The 25,878-nt window shown below is 35.4% G+C and overlaps 1 protein-coding gene across 3 annotated transcripts; it reads left to right on the forward strand.

The window, feature by feature from the left end:
* Window positions 1-1,461: 1,461 nt before the first annotated feature.
* On the forward strand, window positions 1,462-22,129 carry irf2b (interferon regulatory factor 2b). 3 transcript variants are annotated; one of them, XM_058797938.1, is made up of 9 exons: window positions 1,462-1,665; window positions 3,314-3,406; window positions 3,595-3,694; window positions 5,010-5,183; window positions 7,415-7,452; window positions 7,538-7,643; window positions 10,480-10,635; window positions 16,113-16,156; window positions 21,049-22,129. In XM_058797938.1, the coding sequence occupies exons 2-9, from the start codon at window positions 3,320-3,322 to the stop codon at window positions 21,346-21,348; spliced, it is 1,005 nt and encodes a 334-aa protein (XP_058653921.1). In that variant the 5' UTR covers window positions 1,462-1,665; window positions 3,314-3,319; the 3' UTR covers window positions 21,349-22,129. The 3 variants fall into 3 exon arrangements, with proteins under 3 accessions (XP_058653921.1, XP_058653920.1, XP_058653919.1); XM_058797937.1 differs by lacking the exon at window positions 1,462-1,665 and adding an exon at window positions 1,795-1,923 and having other exon boundaries at window positions 16,116-16,156; XM_058797936.1 differs by lacking the exon at window positions 1,462-1,665 and adding an exon at window positions 1,803-1,923.
* The last annotated feature ends 3,749 nt before the right edge of the window (window positions 22,130-25,878 follow it).

Genomic DNA, 25,878 nt, shown 5'->3' on the forward strand with positions numbered 1-25,878 from the left:
AAAATAAGGTGTTCCAGAGAACTGCGACAGAAAGCAGAACAACTCCCTGAAACTTTACCTTATTTCTGTTTCAGTCTTGTTTCTCAAACATCTGTCAAGCTGTTTCCTTTTCGTGTTTATTTAATAAAAAAAAATATTGCTCTGCGGGGGGAAAACATGGATGATTTAAGAAAAGAAGATTGATTTTAGAAATGCTTTAGGGTTGTTTTGCAATTATGGTACTCTAGCAAAGAATATCTGAGTCCAATGTATTATTTAAATGGGGTTTGTGTTGTTAGAGTCGGTGTGTTGCATCATACGCTGGGAGTTGCAGGGCTTGGCAGCATAGATAAGATATGAGACTCTCTCTCTCTCTCTCTCTCTCACACTCTCTCTCTCTCTCTCTCTCTCTCTGTGTGTGTGTGGAAAGACACAGTGAGGATAGGATTGCACAGCTATAATGCTTTTAACAACTTGCATTGCTTCTCTCATCTCAGCTCAATATCTTTCTGGAAATGTCATTCCAGCTACAGTCATGGACAGAACTATTATATGCAACATAAAAAGCATACAAAAGATGAATGCAATTTTACAGCAGATGCATACAGCATTACACAACATCTGCATATAAATATATGTGATATAGTACAAATAAAAAGCAATTTTCTAATTACACACTACCAGCACTAAAGTGCGATTCAGGCTATTTGCATGTTGCAGCTTAAGTTTCTTTTCTGCCTGCTTTGCCTTTAAGAAGCAATAACGAAACAACGAGGAAGTGAAAATGAAATCGACTTTCGCATTTCAGCCTGCAGCCAATGAGCAAACCAGCGCAAACACTACTATGGCAAAGGTTTAGCTTATGAATATTTGGTAGGTTCAAAGACGTCGCTCGGGTTAAAGTCTCTGGAGCGTCCGGTAAATGTGGATTTCAAAATATTTTGTTGTTTTACATGTAGCATTGCGAAATAAACTATACACATAATCAAAGCTGTGAGAGGGAAGAATAATAAAATAAGGTACGAATGATGTTAATAAAAATAATATCAACAAGACATTAAATTTAATTTTTTCGCAATATTTCACGAGCGGTATTATATTTTTTTTTTTCTTGTGATTATGCACATGGATTTGTGTTATTTGTATTAGGCTGTCATTTGGAAAAGAAAACTAATTCTTAATACTACCAAAGACTAGGGACTTTGATACTGCTCAAAAACAGAAAGAGTCGTTCGTCGACTACCACCCACTTTCTGCTTGTCAGCCAATCAGTGCGCGAGCGTCTCGCTGCGTAATTAATATTCATTAGCTAAGCCTTCCCCTTCACGGCGTTCTCGCCTTGACTGCCTCCTACTTTTACTAATATTTCCACGCCCACCTATGAAGTTGTCCGTATGCCAGCCAATCAGCTCGCGAACGTCAGGCCACGTCGTTAATATTAATGAACCAAACCTTGGCCGTAGTAAGATTTGTAAACACGAAGTAAGCGCACAACGCACACTCACACACGCGCGCACACTGGGGATTTCCACCCAAGCGCTTGTTTCCTTCACTTGTTTTGCTTTCGATCTGAAGAGCGAAATCAAACCCATTTGACTTTTCGTTTTGTTATCGAGAACTACAAATTATCAAGACTCTTCACACACTCTTTGCTTTTATCCTTGGAGTGATTTCTACGCGTCGCAGGTAATAAATTGCATTTCCGCATGTATTTATGGGGCTCATATGTATATAAGTGGATGTTTATGCTGTAGGCCACGTAGAGTTGCTGGGGTGAGTCTAAAATCGAAAGTCATGGGGTGTTTGGATCCAATGGGAATCAAGGAATCTTTAATTTCACTTTTGAGTTGACTTGACAACACTATCATACTTATTTGAGGAGGTTGTAGTCAACTGATTTAGTGTGCTGTAAGAATGATCGGGACACCGCAATGTAACTCCACCGTAAGTACAGAGTACAACTAATGAATAACGTGTTTTTAACATCAAATTATGTTATTGAGACGTTTGCACGGACTTGTGGATATTATTATTGCTGTTGTTGACTTACATGGACATGTACTGGGTGTTACATGGGCACTGTAATGGAAAGTGTCTGTCATAAACCGGTGCACCAGTGTCTGAATCCAAATTATGTTTGATAAGCTGATAAATATAGCTTCATATTCTTATAACATGATTTTGTGCTAATAAAACGCAATACCAACCAAAGTTAATAGTTTTTATGTTATTTGTAGTATTACTAGTGTTTTTATTTATTTTTTGGTCAAGTTCAAATCATGATGCTTGATTAAATTTAGGCTTTGCAGTGTATAATGTACTGTATGAAATACTAACTTACAGATGAATAGTTCATGAGAAAGTTGAATAGTTGGTATAAATAGTTTAGATGAGAAGTGTCTTCAAGAAACAGTGCTGATTCTTTGCTATAATCTAATGCTATTCATTTATGTTGGCACAAGATGATGGTAAAAACAGTCTAACATCTAAAAATAGTGCACACTTAAATATTATATGCAACAAATGTGCACACTTAAATATTATATATATGTATATAATTAAAACTTACATCAGCTATATGAGACCAATATATCATGCATTCCTACTTATTTGGTTATGGTTTTGTGTGGTTTTATGACTGTATTTCAAACTTTTTGGGGGGCTCATAATTGTGCTTATGTTAGAATGCAGTATGCAGTGTAATGCTTGTATGTTGTTGTTCTGTGTTTTGATTGCCTTTGTTCGCTCTCATTTCCTAGTGGACCATAAAAGCTCAAAGGTCTGAGCGACAAACGGATGATTTTAAAGTGCGGGTTTTCATTGTGATTAACTATAAACCTTTTTATGAGCTCGAAATGGTTAATCGGTAACTTGTGATTTGAGCTTTGTGAAATGAAAATGGATTAAGAAACATCTTCTCATGTCTGTCATCTTGCATGATTGATATTACAGGTCTGACCACATGCACTCTTTCTTAGATAAACGCTCTCTCTCTCTCTCTCTCTCTCTCTCACACACACACACACACACACAAACACTCCAACATCCTTTATTTGTGCTGTCATTCACATCCTGACTCACGGTCCGGGCTCTTGCTTTCACGAAAGCCCAAATACGAATCATATCTCATAATCATTTTGTTTGCAGTAGTCTAACTTTCAGTAAATCGTGATTCAGATGGTCTCCGCTGGAGGTTTGCTTTTAGAAAAAGGTTAAAGTTTGTCATCGTGCTTCCTGGACAGTCATAGAGGAATGTACAACCTGTTGAAGGAGGAAAAGTTGCTGTCAAACTTTGATACATTCCAGATCTCTGTTTCTCGCTCTCTTTCTCTAGGACAGCATGCCGGTGGAGAGAATGCGTATGAGACCATGGTTGGAAGAGCAGATAAACTCTTGTAAAATACCGGGGCTCAAATGGGTCAACAAGGTACTGTGACTGTGGTTGTTTAAACTTGTCTTTTTGCAGCATTGTTTTGTTGAAACTACACTTTCCGTGAGCAAGATGCTATTGTTTGTGAAGTATTTTGCCATGTAAATGTGACTACGTGCAACAAACGCAGTGCATTTTGGGTGTGTCTTGGCCTGTGACATGTTTTGCATGTTCTTTGCCTGCAGGAGAAGAGAATATTCCAGATTCCATGGATGCATGCTGCGCGACACGGCTGGGACGTGGAGAAAGATGCTCCACTCTTCCGAAACTGGGCCATCCATACAGGTGCAGTCAGCATGCAAACTGTCATATGTGCACTTAAATGCACATATACTACATGCTGTACAAACAGAACGTTCTTGAAATGTTGGGATGTGATTGTGACTATTCAAACTAGATCTAGATCAGATTAGATTCAAACTAGGTTTAATTTTTAGAACAATTTAATAGGTGATTACCTGTGCAAAATCCACAGATCAATGCAATGATCTGATCTGAGGAGTTGTTGGCATGGTTGCTAGGGTTTCTACTAGATGGATTTTAGGGTGTCATTGGTAGTCGCGATGGGTTACTTGGGCGTTCTGGGTTGGTTGGTTGCTTGGTGGTTACTTGTGGGTTGCTAGGGTTTTCTGGGTGGTTGCTAATGTTTTGCTTGTTGGGTTCTAGAGTATTCTGGATTGGTTGGTTGCTAAGGTGGTTACTTGTGGGTTGCTAGGGTTTTCTGGGTGGTTGCTAGGGTTTTGCTTGTTGGTTGCTTGGGTAATCTGGGTTGGGTGGTTGCTAGGGTGGTTACTTGTTGGTTGATAGGGTGTTCTGGGTTGTCGCTAGGGTTTTATTTGATGGTTTCTAGAGCATTCTGGATTAGGTGGTTCCTAGGGTGTACTGGGTGGTCGCTAGGGTTTTGCTTGTTGGTTTCTAGAGTATTCTGGATTGGTTGGTTGCTAAGGTGGTTACTTGTTGGTTGCTAGGGCCTTCGGGGTATCACTAGGGTTTTGCTTGTTGGTTTCTAGAGTATTCTGGATTGGGTGGTTGCTAGGGTGGTTACTTGTTGGTTGCTAGGCTGTCCTGGGTGGTCGCTATGGTTTTGCTTGTTGGTTGCTTGGGTATTCTGGGTTGGGTGGTTGCTAGGGTGGTTACTTGTTGGTTTCTAGGGTGTCCTGTGTGGTTATTAAGATTTTGCTCTTTGGTTGCTAGGGTTCTCTATGGTTGCTAGGCATTTGCTAGTTGGTTGCTAGGGTCTTCTGGGTGGTTGTTAGAATTTTGCTAGTTGGTTGCTATGGCATTTTTGGTGATTGCTAGGATTTTGCTAGTTGGTTGCTAGGGTGTTTTGGGTGGTTGTTAGGATTTGCTTCTTGGTTGCTAGGGTGTTTTGAGTGGTTGTTAGGATTTTGCTAATTGGTTGCTAGGGTGTTTTGAGTGTTTGTTTCTGTTATACATCAATAGAGTCCAGTGCAGTGTCTCCATGTTATTCCTATAGTTTTCTATAGTTTCATTAAAAGTTTACAACTAATAATGTCAATACAAATATAAAGAGCTGAAGTGGTAGTGAACTGCCATTCTGCATTATAAGTGTATCTGGGTTTTGACTGCCATTTTTCAGGGAAATATCAACCAGGTGACAAACCGGACCCCAAAACATGGAAGGCAAACTTCCGCTGTGCGATGAACTCCCTGCCTGACATAGAGGAGGTGAAAGACAAAAGCATCAAAAAGGGAACAAATGCCTTCAGAGTGTACAAGATGCTGTCGGGATCTGAAAGACATTCAAAGAGAGGTCAGTCCCTTCTTTTTTTTTTTTTTGTTCCAAAGTATTTTCATTGAATATTTTGTCAAACATGAGACATATAATACAGTTAGACATCTTTTTCATTTTTTAGATAACAACCCTACCCACAACAATTCCCCCTGTTGCAAGATTATATATTTAAGCTTTCTAACATGAAAGAAAAAAAAATTTACTACTCCTCTGAGCTAACTGAGGGGTCCATCTTCTTTATCTGATCTAAAACAGGTTGCCAAGTAATATAAAACATGTTGGTACAGCCTCTTATAGTGTGCTGTATTTTTTCTAAGGCCATATAATGTAGTAGGTCCTTAAGCCATTGCATTTTTCTTTCCATTTGAGCAGTATTAACCTCCGGGCTAAAAGCATAGTAAAAAGTGATCAGATTTTTCTTACTTTGATTGAAACATAAGGATCGTGGTATAATACCAAATATTGAAATTATGGCCTCAGGCTCTATACATGTCTTTAATGTATCAAAGAGAAGTTTATATACCAACTGCCAGAAGTCTTTTAATTTTGGACAAAGCCAAAACATTTGAGATCAGTTTCACACCTATCACAGTTAGGGTCTAAATTTGGTTTGAATTTGGCTATCTTTACTTCGGACCAATGCGGTCTGTGAACAATTTTAAATTGAATTACTCTGTGTTTTATACAAATTGAAGATGAGTAAATATTATTTAAGACAGACTGCTACATGTCTTCCGAGAATTCTATATCTACTTCCACCTCCCATTTTCTTTTTAATTGAGCTAGGGGTTCCAGATTATGAGAATTAATTACAGAATACATTTTACCAATGGCTCCTTTGGAATATGGACTCTGGTCCATAATAGACTCAAGAAGGGAACAGGGAGGCAACGAAGGATAGTGGCTATGCTTCACTTCATTCTTACTGATATGCAGTTAAAGACATTTCTGTCGTGTTTGTTTAATCACACCTTAGAATGGTATGATCCCACTTATGTTCACAGAATCTCACAGAAGCTGACAAAAGAATATTTCACCATATTTCACCTAAAAAAAATGAGAAAGAAATAAGAAATAATTTCATGCATGAATAATTGAATAAAATGAAATATAATTAAAAAAAATTCCCCCTATGAATTTAAATGAAGTGCATTTATTCACACAGACATACATATATAGGTTGTGTTTCCATATTTTATGGGAACATTCCATATATATATATATACAGCAGTTTTGAATCTGATTGGCTGAGAGGAGTGTGATATTCTAGTAATAACAGAACTTTCACTTATATTGTGAAATACTTTAACAACCCACTAGTGAGGCAGTTGACTAGTCCTCGCTAGTTAAAAAAGGCGTATTAATCAACCAAAAGATGTTTTTATTTAAATCTAGTGTTCTGCACGATTCTGTGATGGGTTAATTAAGGAGTAGGTGTTGGGTTAGCCGTTAGAAAGTATCATTAGCAAAACAAACGTGTGTGTATGTGAATAAATGTGCTTAATTGTCATGAAAATGAAGTCATAGTAGTATTTGTTGTACTACTTTATAAGAACATTATTAATGAGGATCGAATGACAATTACCATTGAGAATAACAATTAAAAAGAAAAAAAAAACAAATGTAAAGCATAGAGAATCCTTAAGATAATAAAAATGTTTACATTATAATAAAATTACTATATAATAGTATATTATGAAAAGTTCATTTTTGGACAAATCTCATAAAAGCTTACAAGAAAATACGTTTTTCATATTTCACCTAAACAGTTACTACAAGAAATATTTTTGTCTTTTTCCCCACATTATTTTCATGAAAATTAAACACATTTTTCATATATATGTATGTGTGTATGCTTGTGTGTGAATAAACATGCTTGATTATCGTTAAAATAATGTCATATTAAACAAAAATAATTGCAAATACTACTAATAATAAAATAAAATGTAAAGCACCCAGAATCATTAAGATAATAAAAACTTTTGCATTACAGTAAAAATAGTATATAATATCACATTGCCATAAATGACTGTTTATTTTATAATATTATAATATCTTAATGGCCCTAAAAAATAGTTTCTTTATCTTTAAGATAAAATAAAATTTCCTGCTTTTTGTTTTGATTTTGGGGTGAAACAGGACCTATAAATCTTCTTGACAGGTTTTGTGACATATGCCGTTTTGATACTTTCTGAAAGGTTATTTATTTGCATGCACTGATTTAGATTTGTGTGTTTTTTTTATCAAAGGGAAAAAGAGAGGAATTGAAAAAGATGAAAAGATAAAGGTATGGACTTTCACTCTTGTGTATATTTTGTTGCTGTCAGAAATGCTCTAATGTGTAATAATGTGTTTGTGTGTGTTAACTGCAGGCAGCACGACAGTGCCCTGTGCCCTCGAGTTGGGAAAACAGTAATGGCTCTTCGTCGTGTAAAACCCCAGTCACAATCAAGCAGGAGGCAGATTACTCCGGTACAGGTTGGTAGTGCACTTCCTGCTCCGCCCTGCACACCTGCGCTCAGGTCACATGAGTATATACAGGTGGAACCTGTTCTTTACAATCCAGCAAGAAAGGAGTTACGATCTGAAATGCTATCTGCTCTATGGTTTAGTTTTTATCTGTGCACTTTCTCTCTCTGGCACATTTTGTTTCTCTGCTCACCAAAACAGATAATTGTGAGTCATATATTAGCAACACAGTCCAGGTGTAATCTAGCTAAATAGACTAAACGTAATCTGGAAGATCTGTTTACTTAACTTTTTACACAACTGGGAGTATTAAAGGGAGTATTAAAATTTGAGCCTTTTTAAACAGAAAACTTAAAATAACACTTTTGAATGACTTGAAAGGTGCATTTATTATTATTTTTAACAACAACAAAATATTTCAAAAGATATTTGATATAAAAATGCAAATACAAATATGAATAATGATAATAAAATAATTATAATAGAAGCTTGTTATGCTAGGTATTGTTAGCTATTGTAAGTGTTAAGATGTTTGATAAAAAAGCAAATGCAAATAATAATAATAATGTATTATTATTATTATTATTATTATTATTAAAGTAATTATAATAGCTAAAATAATTCTAATAGAAGCTTGTTATGCTAGGTATTGTTAGCTATTGTAAGTGTTAGGATGTTTGATTAAAAAGCAAATGCAAATAATAATGTATTATTATTATTATTATTAAAGCAATTATAATAGCTAAAATAATTCTAATAGAAGCTTGTTATGCTAGGTATTGTTAGCTATTGTAAGTGTTAGGATGTTTGATTAAAAAGCAAATGCAAATAATAATAATAATAATAATGTATTATTATTATTATTATTATTATTATTATTAAAAATAATGATAATAGATCAAATAATTATAATAGAAGCTTGTTATGTTAGGTGTTGTTAGCTATTGTAAGTGTTAAGATGTTTGAAATAAAAAGCAAATACAAATAATAATAATAATATTAAAAATAATTTATTATTATTAAAATAAATATAATAGATTAAAATAATGATAATAGATCAAATAATTATAATAGAAGCTTGTTATGCTAGGTATTGTTAGCTATTGTAAGTGTTAGTTTTCATGTTTGTTTTTAAGTTTCTCTTTTAAAAATATGAATTTTATTAATATAGTATTTGTTATAAATATATTACCCTTTCAAATTCTGTCCAACCAGAGCACAAGTCGTGCTTTTTTAAAGAGAAACTTAAAACAACTCTAAAATATAAAACTTTTGAATGGCTTGTTGTGTAATTATTATTATTATTATTATTATTATTATTAATGATATTTTATGTATGTAGCAAATAAAATCAATGAATATTTTATTCAAATATGTATTTTATTATTGTTATTATTATTTTAAATATTTGTTATAAATATATTACCCGTTTAAAAGAGCACAAGTCATGCTTTTGTTTAAAGAAAAACTTAAAATAACCCTTAAAAACTATATTCTTTTGAACACTAATGTATGTATCAAATATGAATTCTTAGGTATTTTTTCAGTTGTATTATTATTACACATTAAGTTGTTAAAAGATGTCAAGTTTATTTTAGGATTCTCTTCAAAAAAGCATGACTTGTGGTTTGAGAGAATATGAAAGGATCTTTGAAACACAGCAGTATTTTGTTCTGTGTTTCTCAGCCACTTTTTGCAAGTACCCAGAATGCTTCAGGCTTCTCAGTTTATTTTGCTGTGCCTCTCCTATCCTAGTTTGACACATGCATCACTTCACAGCTGTTTGACTTTCTCTCACATTTCTCTGCCTTCACAAATCTCCAAAATCAAAAACGTTATCTATTATGACACTGAATTTGACCTATAGAGTAGGTTTTATTCCTCATCCCAGAAAGCCGTGTTCATAGCACCTACACATGTAAACCCAGTGAGTCACAATGCTGTCGGTTTGAGTTAGTAAAGAGCCTTTTGTTTTGCCTACTATTGAATTGTATGAATGGCTGACGTTAAATGAACAGTTAGTGACGTAATGAAGGAAAGGTTATGTAATTGGAGATTGTGCAGGCCAAATTCTGGATCATATTTCAACCCATAATAAAAAAAATGTAATAAAAAAAGGAAATTATATTATGCTATTATTTTCATGCCAGTTTTCCCCACTAAATTCCCATACTCTCATAATAATTTTATTTATATTAATGAAAATCGTCCTATCCAGACACAATGAGTTCTAAAACATTTTAAGATTAAAATCAACATGAATTTAATTCAGTACAACAAGTGCTACCGCAACATAAAATACATATGTAATTTATGCAAAGTATTATTATTATTATTTTTTCTTTTTTTTTAGGTGACATACAAAACTTAGGCATGTTCTTGACAGATTTAAGTGCAATTTGTCTTTTACATTTGGGATGCGATATGATCACACTACAACTATCATTTTGCCGTGGACCTGTTTATCCAGATCTCCTTGTTACTGTGTTTGTTTATTCTCTTTTTTCCCCCTTCAATCTCACTAACGCACTCGATCGGGGTAAAAGGTGAGTTTGGCGTGTGTTTGTTTTGTTAGTCATGTGGGGTTTGTGATACACATGGAACTGGCAAAGCAAAATCAACTGCAACGTAATTGATTTACAAAAAGCCTTACAGCTGGTTAATTTGTTTTTAACCTCGTTTCCACTGCATCATTTCATTACGGAGCCAAGGGAAATAGAGTTTAGCTACGTAGACCGGAGGGAAAAATGACACAGATCTGGCTCACGCCCCTTTAAGAAACACGTTCACTTCCCACTTCACTGTTCTCCATATTCACTCTCTCTTCCCTGTTCTCCTTCCTCAGAGGCTGGTGGGCGGAGCCCTGCAGACGACCACCTGATCATCAACGATCTGCCGGACGTGTGTCAGACCATCGAGGTGGTGACGGAAAACGAGGAGCAGGCCGTGACCTCCAGCGACCTGTACCCCTTACAGATCTCCCCCGTCTCATCGTATGGAGGTTGGCTTGACAAACATACTCTCCATCCTTTAGCCATGACCGTATTCACAATGCAGCATTGCTTTGAGATTGCTTTGCACTCATCCAGTTACAAAATTATCAGTTTGAATTTGCCCCAGTTTGATGAAGTATTTTGACTTTTTGATTCATATAAATGTCCAGTCCTTCAAACCACCCTGTTGTTTGCTTTTCAGCGGCCAGTGGAAACTGATACAGGTGGTAGATTTGATCTTGTGTGTGCAAACAAACAAGCATGACATAAAATACACTGAAAAAAAGAGGTTTTCTTACTTGCTGTATTTTTGTCTTGTTTTCCAGTACAAATATCTTAAAATTTTTATATCTAGATACATTTAATTTGAAAAGGAAAATGTCTTGAGATATTAAGTCTTGTTTTAAAAAAAAAAGTGTATCAAAATTAATTTAGTTTTAAAACATGAATATATTATCTGTCAATAGAAAAAATGTAGGGAAAAATAATCTTGTTTTTACTTCGAGTGAAGTTTATTTTTCTTTCCACATTGACAGATATTTGTTCTTGTTTTAGGCATTAACTCACTTAATTTTAGATATTTGTACTGGAAAACAAGACAAAAATAATGATTAAGAAGATTGTTTATTGCAGTGTAGATCTTTTTTAGTGAACAAAGGTACTACACTACAAAAAATAATTTTCGTATATTTATTTGTTTTCCAGTAAAACTATCTAAAAATTCTTGAATCTAGATACATTTACTTGTTTTCTGAACAGTTATCAAATGAAGTGAGCTTAAACAAAATTCTTGCCAGTTGGGTCAGAAAAATATGGAGGCCCATTTCCGCCACTGAATAAAAAAATTCAAAAAGGTAATTGCGACATTTTATCTCACAATTCTGACTTTTTTCTAAGAATTGCGTGGTACAAACTTGCAATTATTTTTTCTCGCAATTGTGAGTTTGTATCTCACAATTGTGATGTTATTTCTGGCAATTGCGAGTTTATATATCTTGACTTTATGACACACAATTGTGAGTTTCTATCACGCAAATCAGAAAAAAAAAATTTATATCTTGCAATTCTGACTTTATTACTCGCAATTGCAAGTTTATATCTCACAATTTTGAAAAAAAGTCAAAATTGCAAGATATAAATTTGCAATTATGAGGGAAAAAAGTCAGAAGTGTGAGAGAAAAAGTCACAATTCGCTTTTTTTAGTTTTTATTCAGTGGCGAAAATGGGCTTCCATAGAAAATGGGCTTTTTTTTTTTTTTTTGTTTTTTTTGTTTTTGGAAAACGAGTGTTCAAAAGAAAGTGTTCATTTAAAATAAGATTGAAAATATCACTCCTAAGAGTGATTGAGATCTGTGTAAGCTGCGTGTGTTGGTTGTCCATTAGAGTTGAACTTCACGGACAGACTGTCTGTGTCACATCAGCTGTACCTCTGTACTGTAACTCAGCTCTGGCCAGATGGAGTTAATATATAACGTTGAGGTGCGAACACAGTTCACTCTCTCACCTGCATGTGCTCATCTTCATAAAGTTAAAGTGTGCCTTCAATATGTTATAAAGGCCTGACACGGTTATCCACTTATATTGCTTATATTGAGTTATTTGTTAGCAAGATTTGACATTTATGAGTGGTATTTGCTAGGGCTGTGCGATTAATCGAACCACAATCGCGATTTGAGATGTTGCGATTTACTAATCGCAAAGCCTGCGACGTGGACGCGATGTTCTCTGTTCCAGATCAAACGCAAATGCATGACTGCCAGCCTTGAGTGGCAAAAAAAAAAAAAAAAACTAAAAAAATACTAAAGAAAATTTTATGTAATATGAGATTATTTCGGCTTCGAAATGACAGACACCGAATAAAAAAGGTTATTTGCAAGAGCTGTGCCACAACGCAAAAGAGTTCCCTTATCGGTTCTGCTTTTAGTACTGGAGAATTAAATATACATTTTCTTATTTGTTTTTATTAGTACATGAACGTTATCTTACACATTTTATCTCCCCAACAGATTCTAATTTGAAATAAGTTTACAGTGCATGTTGGCTATTCCCAATTCAGAAGACCGCGCACACAGCATGCGTCTCTGAATGCTTCTCATACTCGCTCCTCTCTGCCCCACGCGGCGCATATCCCGGGTCTCACGGACGAGCAGTTTACACTTGCCGCACACACGCAGCCTGTTTCGTAATGCTCGTTTATTCTCGCGGTCTCGCGTCCGGCTCCGCACCGCAAGTCTCTATACGAGCGCATCTGGCAGCATGGACGAGGCTTGAAGCACGTGCGCAACCTGTGTCAACTTGGCCTGGCTCCGCGTTTGAAACAAATGTAAATTCAGTCTAACTGCTTTGCTAATTTCACTTGGATGAAATGAAACATTCAGCACATTTTCCACTTGTTCTTAAAATCCCAAATACTTAAAAATGAATAAATCAGCCTTCCTATGTAATACTTGAATAATTGACTAAAGTAGGCTAATATAGTTCTTTATTTACACAAAATAAACAAATCTTTCTGGTGAAATTCAGTAATTAGCCTAAGTAAATTCTGTAAAAGTAGTAATACCATTATAATCTTCCCTGCTGAAAAAAATTATAGAACCCCTCCCAAAACACAATAGAAAATGTAATGGATTTAAGGGTTATAATGGGAATTGTATTGGTTTTAACATAATGGTGTCTACTGGCATTTGATGCATTCTATTTGTGGGATGTAATCTGGCAGATGGGAACCAATAGAACAACAGTAATTCCTATTGCAATAATGCCCAATGGTTTGTATTGTTTTTTTCAGCAGAGAACAATACCCATACTGTGCTGCACACTTTTGACAATATGGAGCTGAATAATATATATTATTTTTTCACTATTATAGTATTATTTATTGATATTTTAAATATAATTTTTATATTTTAAGTTCTTTTTAAATGTAGTTTTAGTCATTTTTTTGTATGCAATTTCTGCAGAGCCCCACATGTGACATGCAGGAATAAAATATATCCTGTAGCCAGTTAAGAATTTGTTCCCACAGTTTATTAATTCAACCCCTCGATTTGGGAAATCATGTCCATGTTATACAAACTAGTGTAACACTTTAATATAGGGACCAGTTCTCACTATTAACTAGTTGCTTATTAGCATGCCTATTATTAACATATTGGCTGTTTATTAGTACATATAAAGCACAGATTCTGTATGACCTTATTCTACATCCCTAATCCTACCCAATACCTAAACTTTCCAACTACCTTACTAACTATTAATTAGCAGCAAATTAAAAGCTTATTGAGGCAAAAGTCCTAGGTAATGGTTTGTTAGCGGGAATTAGACCTTAAAATAAAGTGTGACTAACTTAGTTCCCTTATTTTAGTTCAAAGAGAATAAATGAGTACAATGTAGCCACGATTTAATAAAACGAGGGAACAAATTAGTAACATAATCATGATTCAGTAAAACGAGGGAACGAATTAGTAACATAATCATGATTCAGTAAAACGAGGGAACGAATTAGTAACATAATCATGATTCAGTAAAACGAGGGAACGAATTAGTAACATAATCATGATTCAGTAAAACGAGGGAACGAATTAGTAACATAATCATGATTCAGTAAAACGAGGGAACGAATTAGTAACAATCATGATTCAGTAAAACGAGGGAACGAATTAGTAACATAATCATGATTCAGTAAAACGAGGGAACGAATTAGTAACATAATCATGATTCAGTAAAACGAGGGAACGAATTAGCTGCCACAAACACAGGAACAGATTAGTACAACGTGGTCACATTTTATAATTATTATTTATTTCAGCTTTATTTCAATTACCAAAAGTTTTAGTTTTAGCTAACAATAACAACACTGTCCAGAATGTTACGTGGCTTGTAAGATGAAATGACAAGGATGTTGAAAATCTAGCAGTGATAGTACATAGCTTGATACAACGGGTTCAGAAGAATCCCTGAACATCCTTAACTCCTATTTCAGGTTACCACCCCTAATGTAAATGAAGTTGCTCTTGTTGTAACGGCTATGGTTTGTATGTTCAAACAACCCATTGTCTGAATTGGTCCTACACCCGTTCCCAATCTATAATTGATAGCCCTTTGTCACCAAGTGGTGCAGAAACAACATAACTGTTGACTTTGTTCTTCTCTATGATAATTAAGCCATTTTGGAGAATGAGCTTGTTCTAATACTATCTTGGGGTGGAATCTAGGTTAAGCAAGTAAGTCTAAGTAAGTTTGTTGTAATATTGTTTTTTTAAAATGAATTGCTATGTAGTTGCTAGGTATTCTAGCATGATTCTATAATGTCATTTTCTATTTTAAGTCTATGAGATTTTATTGGCTTCTAAGCAAAAATCTTTAAGTCTAATTGCATGAATCCGTAGCGAGTTGCATGCTAAAGTGTAATACTCTGGATTTATTCAAATCCTTATCACGAACTATAAAAATGAGTAACAGAGTGAATTCAGTTATTAGGGACATTTTTCTCCCAGTCATCTGTCAAAGTGTCCCAATTTACCAGAATTCACCCTAGTAATAATTCTTATCTTGGCAAACACCAATAATTAATTGTTGCTGACTATGGCGGAGGCCCGCTCTGAAACACTGCTTCCAATAAGAAGCCATCCAGCTCGCTGCTAAAAGCGTGAACACTACTAGATCCAAGATTACAGCTAGAGCGTTTCCGCAATTCCGTATACAAGTGTTGCTGTTCTATTCTGTTCCCTCTGGGAGCTAGTTACAACTAAGGAATGCAAATGACTTCCTAGAGTAGACTAGAAATACTCAAATATATCCTTTATCTGCGGTGCTGTCTTTCTGTTTATCTGCGGCATACGTTTTAAAGTAGCTACTCCTCTGTCTGCTCATTAACTGCGTGTGGAGTACTGAGATGAACTCTTGGCATTGTTGAAATTGTGGGGCTTGGCTTATGAAACTTGTTTTTAGTGGCGTGAAATTTACCGTACAGTACCACTTGTCAGTGCGTTTGCACACGGACGGGAATGTTGACTCATGTCCTGTTGTTCCGTGTTTTCCAATCAACAATTCCTTTTTTTTTCTCAGAAGTCCCTGGGGCTGAAAGCGTGTGGTTTACGGCATGAAATGTCTTGCTCAAGTGTTGAGTTATTCATAGTAAACACAAACACAATGCCACACTGCCACAATCTTTACAATATTTCTGATTTACATGTTCTTAACAGCTCTCAGTGCAATTTAAACTGTATTTCTTCATTAAGAAATGACTGGCCCTGAGGATATCTTTCAGTCATTAATTGGTATAATCAGTTAAAACTTCTAAACCTGTAAGGGTTAAATATACCATATGTACAGGCAGGCAGTCGGTTTAAAGTTTTTTTTTTTTTATGTTATTTTTTTTGTCTGATGATCCTTTGCATTTTCATCCACCCTAACACACTAACCTGTCTGTCAGGAAATCCCTGATAAATCAGTCTGACCACTTTGCTTTCTCTCTATCTTCCAGCAGAGAGCGATACAGACAGCGCCAGTGAGGAAGACTCCAAAGAGGTAAGTGCAAAATCCATCCAAACTATTTCCCTTTGCGAAACTGGACAGGTTTAAACACAGAATAGATTGTTATTGTGTTCACATGTGAAATTATTGCAGACTACAGTTGCTGAGTGATAGCGGGCAAAAGGAATAACCAGAAAGAAGAGTGCTTTTAATGGGTGTGTCCAAGCAATACCCAGAATCCTTTTGTGTATGTCTGTTTATTGCAACGATTTTAGGGGTGTGAGGAACTGAATAGCGTCTTCTCGCACAGACGCTAAAGGCCAAAATATGCTCTATGACATTATTCAAATATTCCAATTTTTATTTGATTTCACAATAGTTCACTTGGAAATTGAAAATTCATGGCCATCCAAAATGAGTTAGTTTCTTCATCAGAGCAGATTTGGAGAAATGTAGCATTACATGATTTGCTCGCCAATGGATCCTCTGCAGTTAATGGGTGCCGTCAGAATGAGTCCAGCTGATAAAAACATCACGATAACCCACAAGTAAGCCACACCACTCCAGTCCATCAATTAACATCTTGTGTCCTCTATTCATAACATTGCTTTCTCAAGTGAAAAAGTTGTCTCCTCTGAATCAGGAGAGAAATATGCATAGATCAAGCACCTTTTACAAGTGAAACAGTCCAAAACCGTTCTAAACAAATATGTCAGTGGATTTCGATGTGAGAGGACAACAAGAGATTTACTTTTTCACTGGAGGGAGCGTTTTTATGGATTATGAACTATATTTTTGAACCAATGGTTTAAAGTTAAATGTCTTAATAATAGATTTATTTATTTCTTACAAACAAGCAGTTTCCCTTTCGCTTAATAGACTCATCGTGTAGATTACTTGTGGATTATTGCGATGTTTTTATCAGCTGTTTGGACTCTCATTCTGACGGCACCCATTCACTGCAGAGGAGTGATGTAATGCTACGTTTCTCCAAATCTGTTCTGATGAAGAAACAAACTCATCTATATCTTAGATGGCCTGCGGGTAAGTAAAGTTTCAGCAAATTTTTCATTTTTGGGTGAACTGTTCCTTTAACATTAGTGCATGTTGCATTCTCAGCCACAAGAGGCACTATCACATAAACTGCTTGCACCTGTGCTGACTTTCAGGTCAACTACGGCAAATGCAACAGTTTGAGGAGAATCTTGCTGAGCGAGTTACTGTTTACATGTTTATAGCAGCTGCCTGAATAGCAACATTCAGTTTAGTGGCTCAGACATTTAAAGGAAGCCGTTTTGTGCAGAGGTTTGTTCTTGATATAACACAAATATGCAGGTTAACTTGCTTAGGGTGCCAAAAATGTGCTTTTGCATGCATGCGTAGAGTACGTTTCTAGAAGAGCACTGATCCAGAGCCTGTGAAGGGTTTTTTTTTTTGTGCTTTTGAATTTTGCAGAGCAAGTTTTCACAGGCTGGTTTCTCACTCTGCCACTCTGAGGGCCAAATATATCAAACGCTGTCAGTGCTTGTGCAAATGTTTTCACAGCCCATTGCAGTAGTATGGTTACAGACTCAAATTTCCTTGATAGTCTAACAAGTCTAAGTACTCTCTCACTTTGGCTTTTTGCACGATTAGTCCGGCCTGTGATTGTCGCTAGTGATGTCACAGCTGTATTTGAGTAAACTATGTCTCGGGGGCCATTTCCTGAGCTTAATGTTTTGCATTTAGTCTTGTACAAGCATGCCAGATTATAGAAATCAACTGTAGCATGTTATACAAACTGATACACACAGAATATAAACAAGCACTTTTACTTTTATAAGGAAATGCATTTTTTTAGGCAAAGGACTGGATAAAAAGACTGTGTCGATTTTGGCAATTTTGCAAAAAATTGATTGTAAAGGTGCATTTTAAGCATAATTCATTTAAACATGCTTTGCTACTTGCTCCTCAAATAATAATGCAATTATCACCCTAGAGCATATTTAATTGGATAAAAGTTTGTATTTGCATGATGAGTCATAATATTTTGGTCAGTTTTTTTTTTTTTTTCTGGAAAAGGAAGACTATACATTTTAAATGGATTTAGTCCGAGCTACAGGCTTGGACTAAAAGCTACAAAACTCAATTTGACTTTAAAATGCCATGTCTTGTGATTTATTGTTTCATGCCTGAAAGACTGTGGCTTTTCCTAGTTCCCGTTTACTAGCGCACAGTATCTATCCACACATGTAAGTTCCAGCATGCATCTGGGTAAATCTTACGTGGTAGACGCTCTCAACCCCCTGTTTTCGGTTCCTGTGCCTCAACTCTGATGCAAAACAAGACAGGGGAAAAAAAGAGAAAGAGCAAGCAGTGACGTGACACATCTCGCTGATTCCGGCAAATGTGCTGCGGCTTGTTAGAAAACTATTGAAACAGAAAAACTGAATCTCTGATTCACCCATAGAGTTACTGTAGCCCAGAAGACCGCTGTCAAGTTTTGACGGCTGATTAAAATGTCATTTAGGCTTCGAGGGAGGGGAATTTTGCTTCATGGCAGGATATTAACACCCTGTAAAGATCTTGCCATTCTAAAGGATGAAGGCTTTAAATTAAATTGTACCTTTTTAAACATACTTTTTTCCCCCTTAGTTTATTAGGAATGTAACCGCAGCATCAAATAAATAATATATTAAATAAAAAAAATTATGATAATAATAAAAGAGTAATAAAACAACATAATTTTGTATTTACGATATATTGTCATATAAGAATAAAGTTACCAAATTTACTAAATTTGTCCAAGAGCAATGAGTGTTTTTATATTGTTTTTAATTCATTTTTAATGTCAAAATGACTGCATATTTTGTTTTGTATGAATTTTCTATATTTCACATAAGCATATTATATTTCATATTATTGTTTTATTTATTTATATATATATATATATATATATATATATATATATATATATATATATATATATATATATATATATATATATATATATATATATTGAGCAGATTTTTCTTTGGACATAAATAATATTTTCACATTTTTGTCAGTGCTTACTTTAAATCTTAGCACTTAATGTTTGATTTTAATGTTCTACTGAAAGATCTCGTCCCTCACTTTTTGTCTTTAGTTTTTGTGATAAATTTGCATATGGTGCCAGGAAGCCAGCAGATCCTGCAGTCTGATGATAGCCAGTCTGTTGCCATAATTCTGTCAGTAAAAACAATAGAAGCTATAAATAATCATTAATTTTAAGTGCTGTTAGCCAGACTGTTTTATGTGCTAGTTATCAGTCTAAACACAGTTGAGATGTATGAAGCAAACGTCTTACAGGCAGCGCAGCAGTTTCTAGAGAGAACAATCAAAAGCATGAAGTTGAGTGTCAGAGAGGAAATGCAACTGATGGCGGTGAGCTGTGTGCTGTGTGTGGTGGGGCCCCTGGAGATGTGGGCGATAACGCTTTCATGCAATTTGGGATTATCATAATTTGAACACAAGGAAGTGTATGTGTGTTTTATGACATGGCCTCAGGTTGTAATTCATGAAAATATACTGCTAGTTCCTGGGTAGAAAATTGACTGATTGCAAGTACAAACTATCACCTTTTGTGCTCTTGATGAAGACACTTAACATCAGCAGAGATTACCAGACTTTTTGTCATATTTGCATGTTCATGATTTTCTGATGTTGGTTAAAAATGAAAAGTGAATTTTATTTTCACATTTTTGTTATTTAAATAATGACTGAGAGGGAATTAACCTAGACTGAGAGGGTCTGGAAGGGAGTCTAGAGAAAATCCTTTTAAAAAATGTCAAACAAATAAATAATAATACAAAAATGATTAAAGTAAATATGTAAATAAATAAATAAAAACATTTGATTCTAAAATAAATATCAGCTAGTTAAAAAGAAGAATTAAAATAAAATACATTAAAATGAATAAATAAAAACATTTGATTATAAGTTAGATTAAAAATAAACAAAATAAATTAAAATAAACATAATTATAGCATTAAAATAAACAAATAATTCCTAAATAATAAAAATGATTAAAGTAAATGTAAATAAATAAAAACATTTTTAAATAAATATCAACTAGTTTAAAATCAACAAAAATCATTAAAATATAATACATTAAAATGATTATAATAAATAAAAGTTAAATAAAAAGCAAATAATAAACAATTAAAAATAAAAATAATTATTATAGATTCAAATAATATATAAACAATTCATATATAAATATATATATCAGGACAGTATAATAATGTAATATAATATATGTGGTATAATAATAGTGTAATAGAACACACACACACACATATAATATATATATATGACCCTGGACGACAAAACCAGTCTTAAGTGTACATTTTTCGAGATTTATTGAGATTTATCATTACACATTAATGTATGGTTTGTTAGGATCGGACAATATTTGGCAGAGATACAACTATTTGAAAATCTGGAATCTGAGGGTGCAAAAAAATCTAAATATTGAGAAAATCACCTTTAAAGTTCTTAGCAATGCATATTACTAATCAAAAATTAAGTTTTGATACATTTACGGTAAGAAATTTACAAAATATCTTTGTGGAACATGATCTTTACTTTAATATATTAATGATTTTTGGCATAAAAGAAAAATGGATCATTTTGACCCATACAATGTATTTTTGGCTATTGCTACAAATATACCCCAGCAACTTAAGACTGGTTTTGTGGTCCAGGGTCACATATATATAATATACAGTTTTCACACTATAAATTGGGTATTTATGAGTATATAGTTGCATTTTACATTTTAGGATGGGGTCCCTTACATGAGGATGATTATATTTAGGAGTCCATGGCATCTAAAAGATTGAAAACCGTCAAATTATTAATATTAGAATTAGTCATTTCTTCTAGTGTCCTAATCACTGACATGGCTTTGTTTCACCCTGCAGCGTATTCAGGCTGCGCTATTTGGACATGAAGACAAGAAGGTGAAGATGGTGCTGCCTGGCATGTCCTCTTTCATTTCCACCGACAAGCCCAACTTCAAGATAACCACTGTCCGAGACCGCACACCTTCGCCCTTGCACGCCCCCTTCACCACTGGGACGACCTGGAGCCTCTTAAACACCCCTTTGCCCTCGTCCTCCCACAGCCCCGGACCCTCCAGCCAACTGACGGCCCACGAAAAACGTGCCAGCGTCATCATGAAAACCTCAGACGTGTCCAAATCCTCCGTCAAGACTTGCTGATGAAACTTGCACGCGACGTCCAGCCGCCAGAACACTATCATCGCCTTCGATAAAGGACCTACGAGCTCACAGGACAGTGATGGACCACCCTACGGGAGGTTGGCCCAATGCTCCCAGACAGGAAGTGACACGTGAGCTTACATTCAGGGAGTTTTTGAGCGCAGTGACGTGTATCCGTAAGCTGCCGTAGTGATCCGCAAGCCATTGTGAATGTGTATATAGAGGGATCATTGCCTAATTGCCTTTAGTCGCCCGAGCACCTTATGGATGAGCACTGGCTGCCATAATCAGTGACTTTTGTTGCTCGCAATCAAGGATAGACGTTTTACGAGAAAAAACATATGCACATAAATGGCATAATCTTAACTTATGTTAAGACCTTCATTGTGGGCGAATCAATTTTTATACCTTAAGGATCTTTATGCAATGGATAGTACATGCCATTTTACATTATGGGCCTTGTGATGTAAGAAATCCTGTGTGAATTTGTGTCAGTTTGTGGTTTTTATGATAAAACAAAGCACTTGTTTATAATTTTTTTTTTTTTATTAAGAAAAATGTAAGTTAGAACCTTTTAATGTGTCTCTTTCTACTGTATATGTGAACGTAAAGATGTACAGTATATGTTCTGCTTGTCTTGTGTCTACAGCTGTGTATTCACGTCCCAGATAATGTGTGTGCCCACCGGATCTTTATACACATTCAAGGGCTTCTTTAATGATTTCCACAAGATTCTGGTGTATAAAAATCATGTGATCATAGGAATAAATGATAGACGCTGTTTGGGTCAGATTTCAGTTTGTACTGTCAAAACTGTATTTTGAGTGAGTCATTTTCCGTGGTTTCACTCAAAATCTGCTTTTGTTTAGTTTAGATGTTGGAAAACAACTTATTTTTTTCCCTCTCCTGTGTCTCGTTTCATTTCTATCTCTCTTTTTCCTATCTAGGGATTTAATATAGTGATACATCTTTCCACCTTAAGATATTTGTAGCTCAAATGTGCGAGACTTCCGGTGTCATCCTTCCGTTTATTTTACCTGTACATCATACAGCAATTCTACTTGATCCATATTACTTTAAATTCGTTATCATAATCATAAACACACTAGTTTGTAGTGCAAATGGTGTTACAGTTTACTGCCCTTTGTCTACTGCCCTAGTTACATAACAGCTAATTAACTGAACGTCTCGCACATTTACAGAAAATAGCTACTTCCTTGTAGCAAGATAAGGTGAATACAGGCCTATTGACTTGGCTAATAAATCAGACGATATTACGATTGTCGGGCAATAACCATGTCCACGTAGATGATAAACAGAAACATTAGCTCCCTCTTGTGTCACATCTATATCCTTGTCAATTGCTAATATTTTTTTTTTTTATTCCAACCATTGCCAAACCCTGCTAAAAAACAAAAAAACAATAGAAGCCCAATAGAAACCACCACAGAAATTCCAATGGTTTCCATTGAAATACCATTATAAACCATTAGCTTTTTACAGTAAAACCATTACAAAATTCCTTTTTGTAGTGTGTTTTGGGCATTTTTCCAATAGGATTTAACATCCCACCAATAGAATCCATCACATACCAGTAGACACCATTATAGTTTCCATTAAAACCAATACAATTCCCATTATATTTTCTATTGTGTTTTGAGCAGGTTTCTATTGTTTTTTCAGGAGGGAAGTTAAGCTGTTCAAACGAATTGGCCACATAAACGACATTTTACATTGCAAGTGGATTCTCAGCATGAGTGAAATGTTAACATTAATAAAAACATGAATTCTGATCCGTCAACAAACTCTGTAGGAATGTATTATTTGTTCTATATTGCTTCAGATATTGATTTTGCTTTAGTGCTTGACATTCGCAAGAGAATGTGGTCACATGAAAAACGACTAGTGCTTTATCTAAAATTCATGAAGTATTATTCAAAGTTGCCATTAACAACTGCAAATATATGAAGAAGGGAGCTAAACCTCACATTTAAGATATACTGAAGCGTTTGGTACATTAAAAATGTGCATGTTCACAACTGATTCTCCGGGCACATCACATACACACACACATCACTTTTCAAGTTTTTAACTTAAACTTGTCAAACTACTTTCATGATCCATAATTGTTTTTAACACAAAGTGTCCCCTCCAGAATAGTATGCAACCGCTGATCTATAGGCCTATATAATGTCTCTATTGTAGATCAGTGTCTGTAACTGATAAGTGAATGCTGTGCAATGCTTCTTATTTAGCTGGTTCTAACACAACTCATGCTCATGTTGTATAAAGTGATCTGGCCTGTGTGTGTGTGTGTGTTTGTGTCTGTCTTTTGGTTTCAGCTGCTGTTCTTAATTGCACCTGGCTCACTGTGACAACAACAAAGCAGCGATACGATCACTGTAGCAAACATATTTCTGAACAAATTAGAATACTTCATAAAACATTTTTAGTGAATTGTTGGCCTTCTGGAAAGTATGTTCATTTACTGTATATGTACTCAATACTTGGTAGAGGCTCCTTTTGATTTAATTACTGCCTCAATTCAGCGTGGCATGGAGGTGATCAGTTTGTGGCACTGCTGAGGTGGTATGGAAGCCCAGGTTTCTTTGACAGTGGCCTTCAGCTCATCTGCATTTTTTGGTCTCTTGTTTCTCATTTTCCTCTTGACAATCATTTAAACAACTTTGGTGCTTTTGGCAGTGTGGGCAGGTGCCAAATCCTGCTGGAAAATGAAATCAGCATCTTTAAAAAGCTGGTCAGCAGAAGGAAGCATGAAGTTCTCCAAAATTTCTTGGTAAATGGATGCAGTGACTTTGGTTTTCAAAAAACACAATGGACCAACACCAGCAGATGACATTGCACCCCAAATCATCACAGACTGTGGAAACTTAACACTGGACTTCATGCAACTTGGGCTATGAGCTTCTCCACCCTTCCTTCAGACTCTAGGACCTTGGTTTACAAATTAAATACAAAACTTGCTCTCATCTGAAAAGAGGACTTTGGACCACTGAGCAACAGTCCAGTTCTTCTTCTCCTTAGCCCAGGTAAGACGCCTCTGACGTTGTCTGTGGTTCAGGAGTGGCTTAACAAGAGGAATACGACAACTGTAGCCAAATTCCTTGACACGTCTGTGTGTGGTGGCTCTTGATGCCTTGACCCCAGCCTCAGTCCATTCCTTGTGAAGTTCACCCAAATTCTTGAATCGATTTTGCTTGACAATCCTCATAAGGCTGCGGTTCTCTCGGTTGGTTGTGCAATGAATGTTTGTGGCTTACCCTCCTTGTGAAGGGTGTCAATGATTGTCTTCTGGACAACTGTCAGATCAGCAGTCTTCCCCATGATTGTGTAGCCTAGTGAACCAAACTGAGAGACCATTTTGAAGGCTCAGGAAACCTTTGCAGGTGTTTTGAGTTGATTAGCTGATTGGCATGTCACCATATTCTAATTTGTTGAGATAGTAAATTGGTGGGTTTTTGTTAAATGTGAGCCAAAATCATCACAATTAAAAGAACCATAGACTTAAACTACTTCAGTCTGTGTGCATTGAATTTATTTAATACACGAGTTTCACAGTTTGAGTTGAATTACTGAAATAAATGAACTTTTCCACGACATTCTAATTTATTGAGATGCACCTGTATATTGGGTTGGTTTCTCATATTTGTTGTTTTTCTGTAGACTAAGTTTTCAATGAGGGTATAAAGCTGAGGTTATTACACAAACTAGTGGCAGAGGAATTACACTTCTGTTTGTTTCTATAAGGCTGATTTATCAGTTTCCCGACAACAGAGGTCAGTGCAGATTATATAACCTGTAGAGCAAACGTAAGCTAAAACTTTTCAATTTGTAATAGTGGTATGATGCTCTGCTAAACAGTGAAAATGGGGTGGCAGGATTTAAATATGTCCAAGAACATTAATAAATGAAATAAAAGTGGAAAAATAAAGGCCTAATTTGGTGTCAACAGGGAGCTCAAGTTATCAGCTTATCTGAATTATCAACTTTCGGTTGGGTCAACGTTTTTTTGAGAAGGATTTTCAGGTTCTGTTTAGGATAATTTTGAATTTAAAACCAGGTCAGCTGCTTTAAAACCTTTCAGGAATTCACATTTTAACCCAGAACAGGCAACGTGTACCATACATACTCTTTAGTCTCTTGTAGGAGGCACGAGGAAGAATTTTTCATCCAATACTGTTCTCATTATAATAGTTGAGGTTGTTTGGAGTATCACATCACTTGGTTCAAATTTTGGTTCACAGAAATCACATAAAATACAAGGGGGAGCCCCTTGATAAAAAAAAAAAAATGATCTCAGTGAATTGGGGTTGGGGGTGGATGGGGGTTATACATCGCATCAAGGAGAGAAGATCCCCCTCAGTAGAAATCGCATTCCAGGGCCCGGGGCCCTTAGGGAAGAGCCTTATAGGCCTTCCTGGCTTCTAGGCCCCCTGTACACAGTCCCCTTTCTATTTATTTTGAGTTTAAAAATTGTGCAAATGTTTCAATATTTGCATGTAAAATTTA

This window comes from Onychostoma macrolepis, chromosome 14, assembly GCF_012432095.1.
Source record: "Onychostoma macrolepis isolate SWU-2019 chromosome 14, ASM1243209v1, whole genome shotgun sequence".
In the NCBI taxonomy this organism is placed as follows: Eukaryota; Metazoa; Chordata; class Actinopteri; order Cypriniformes; family Cyprinidae; genus Onychostoma; species Onychostoma macrolepis.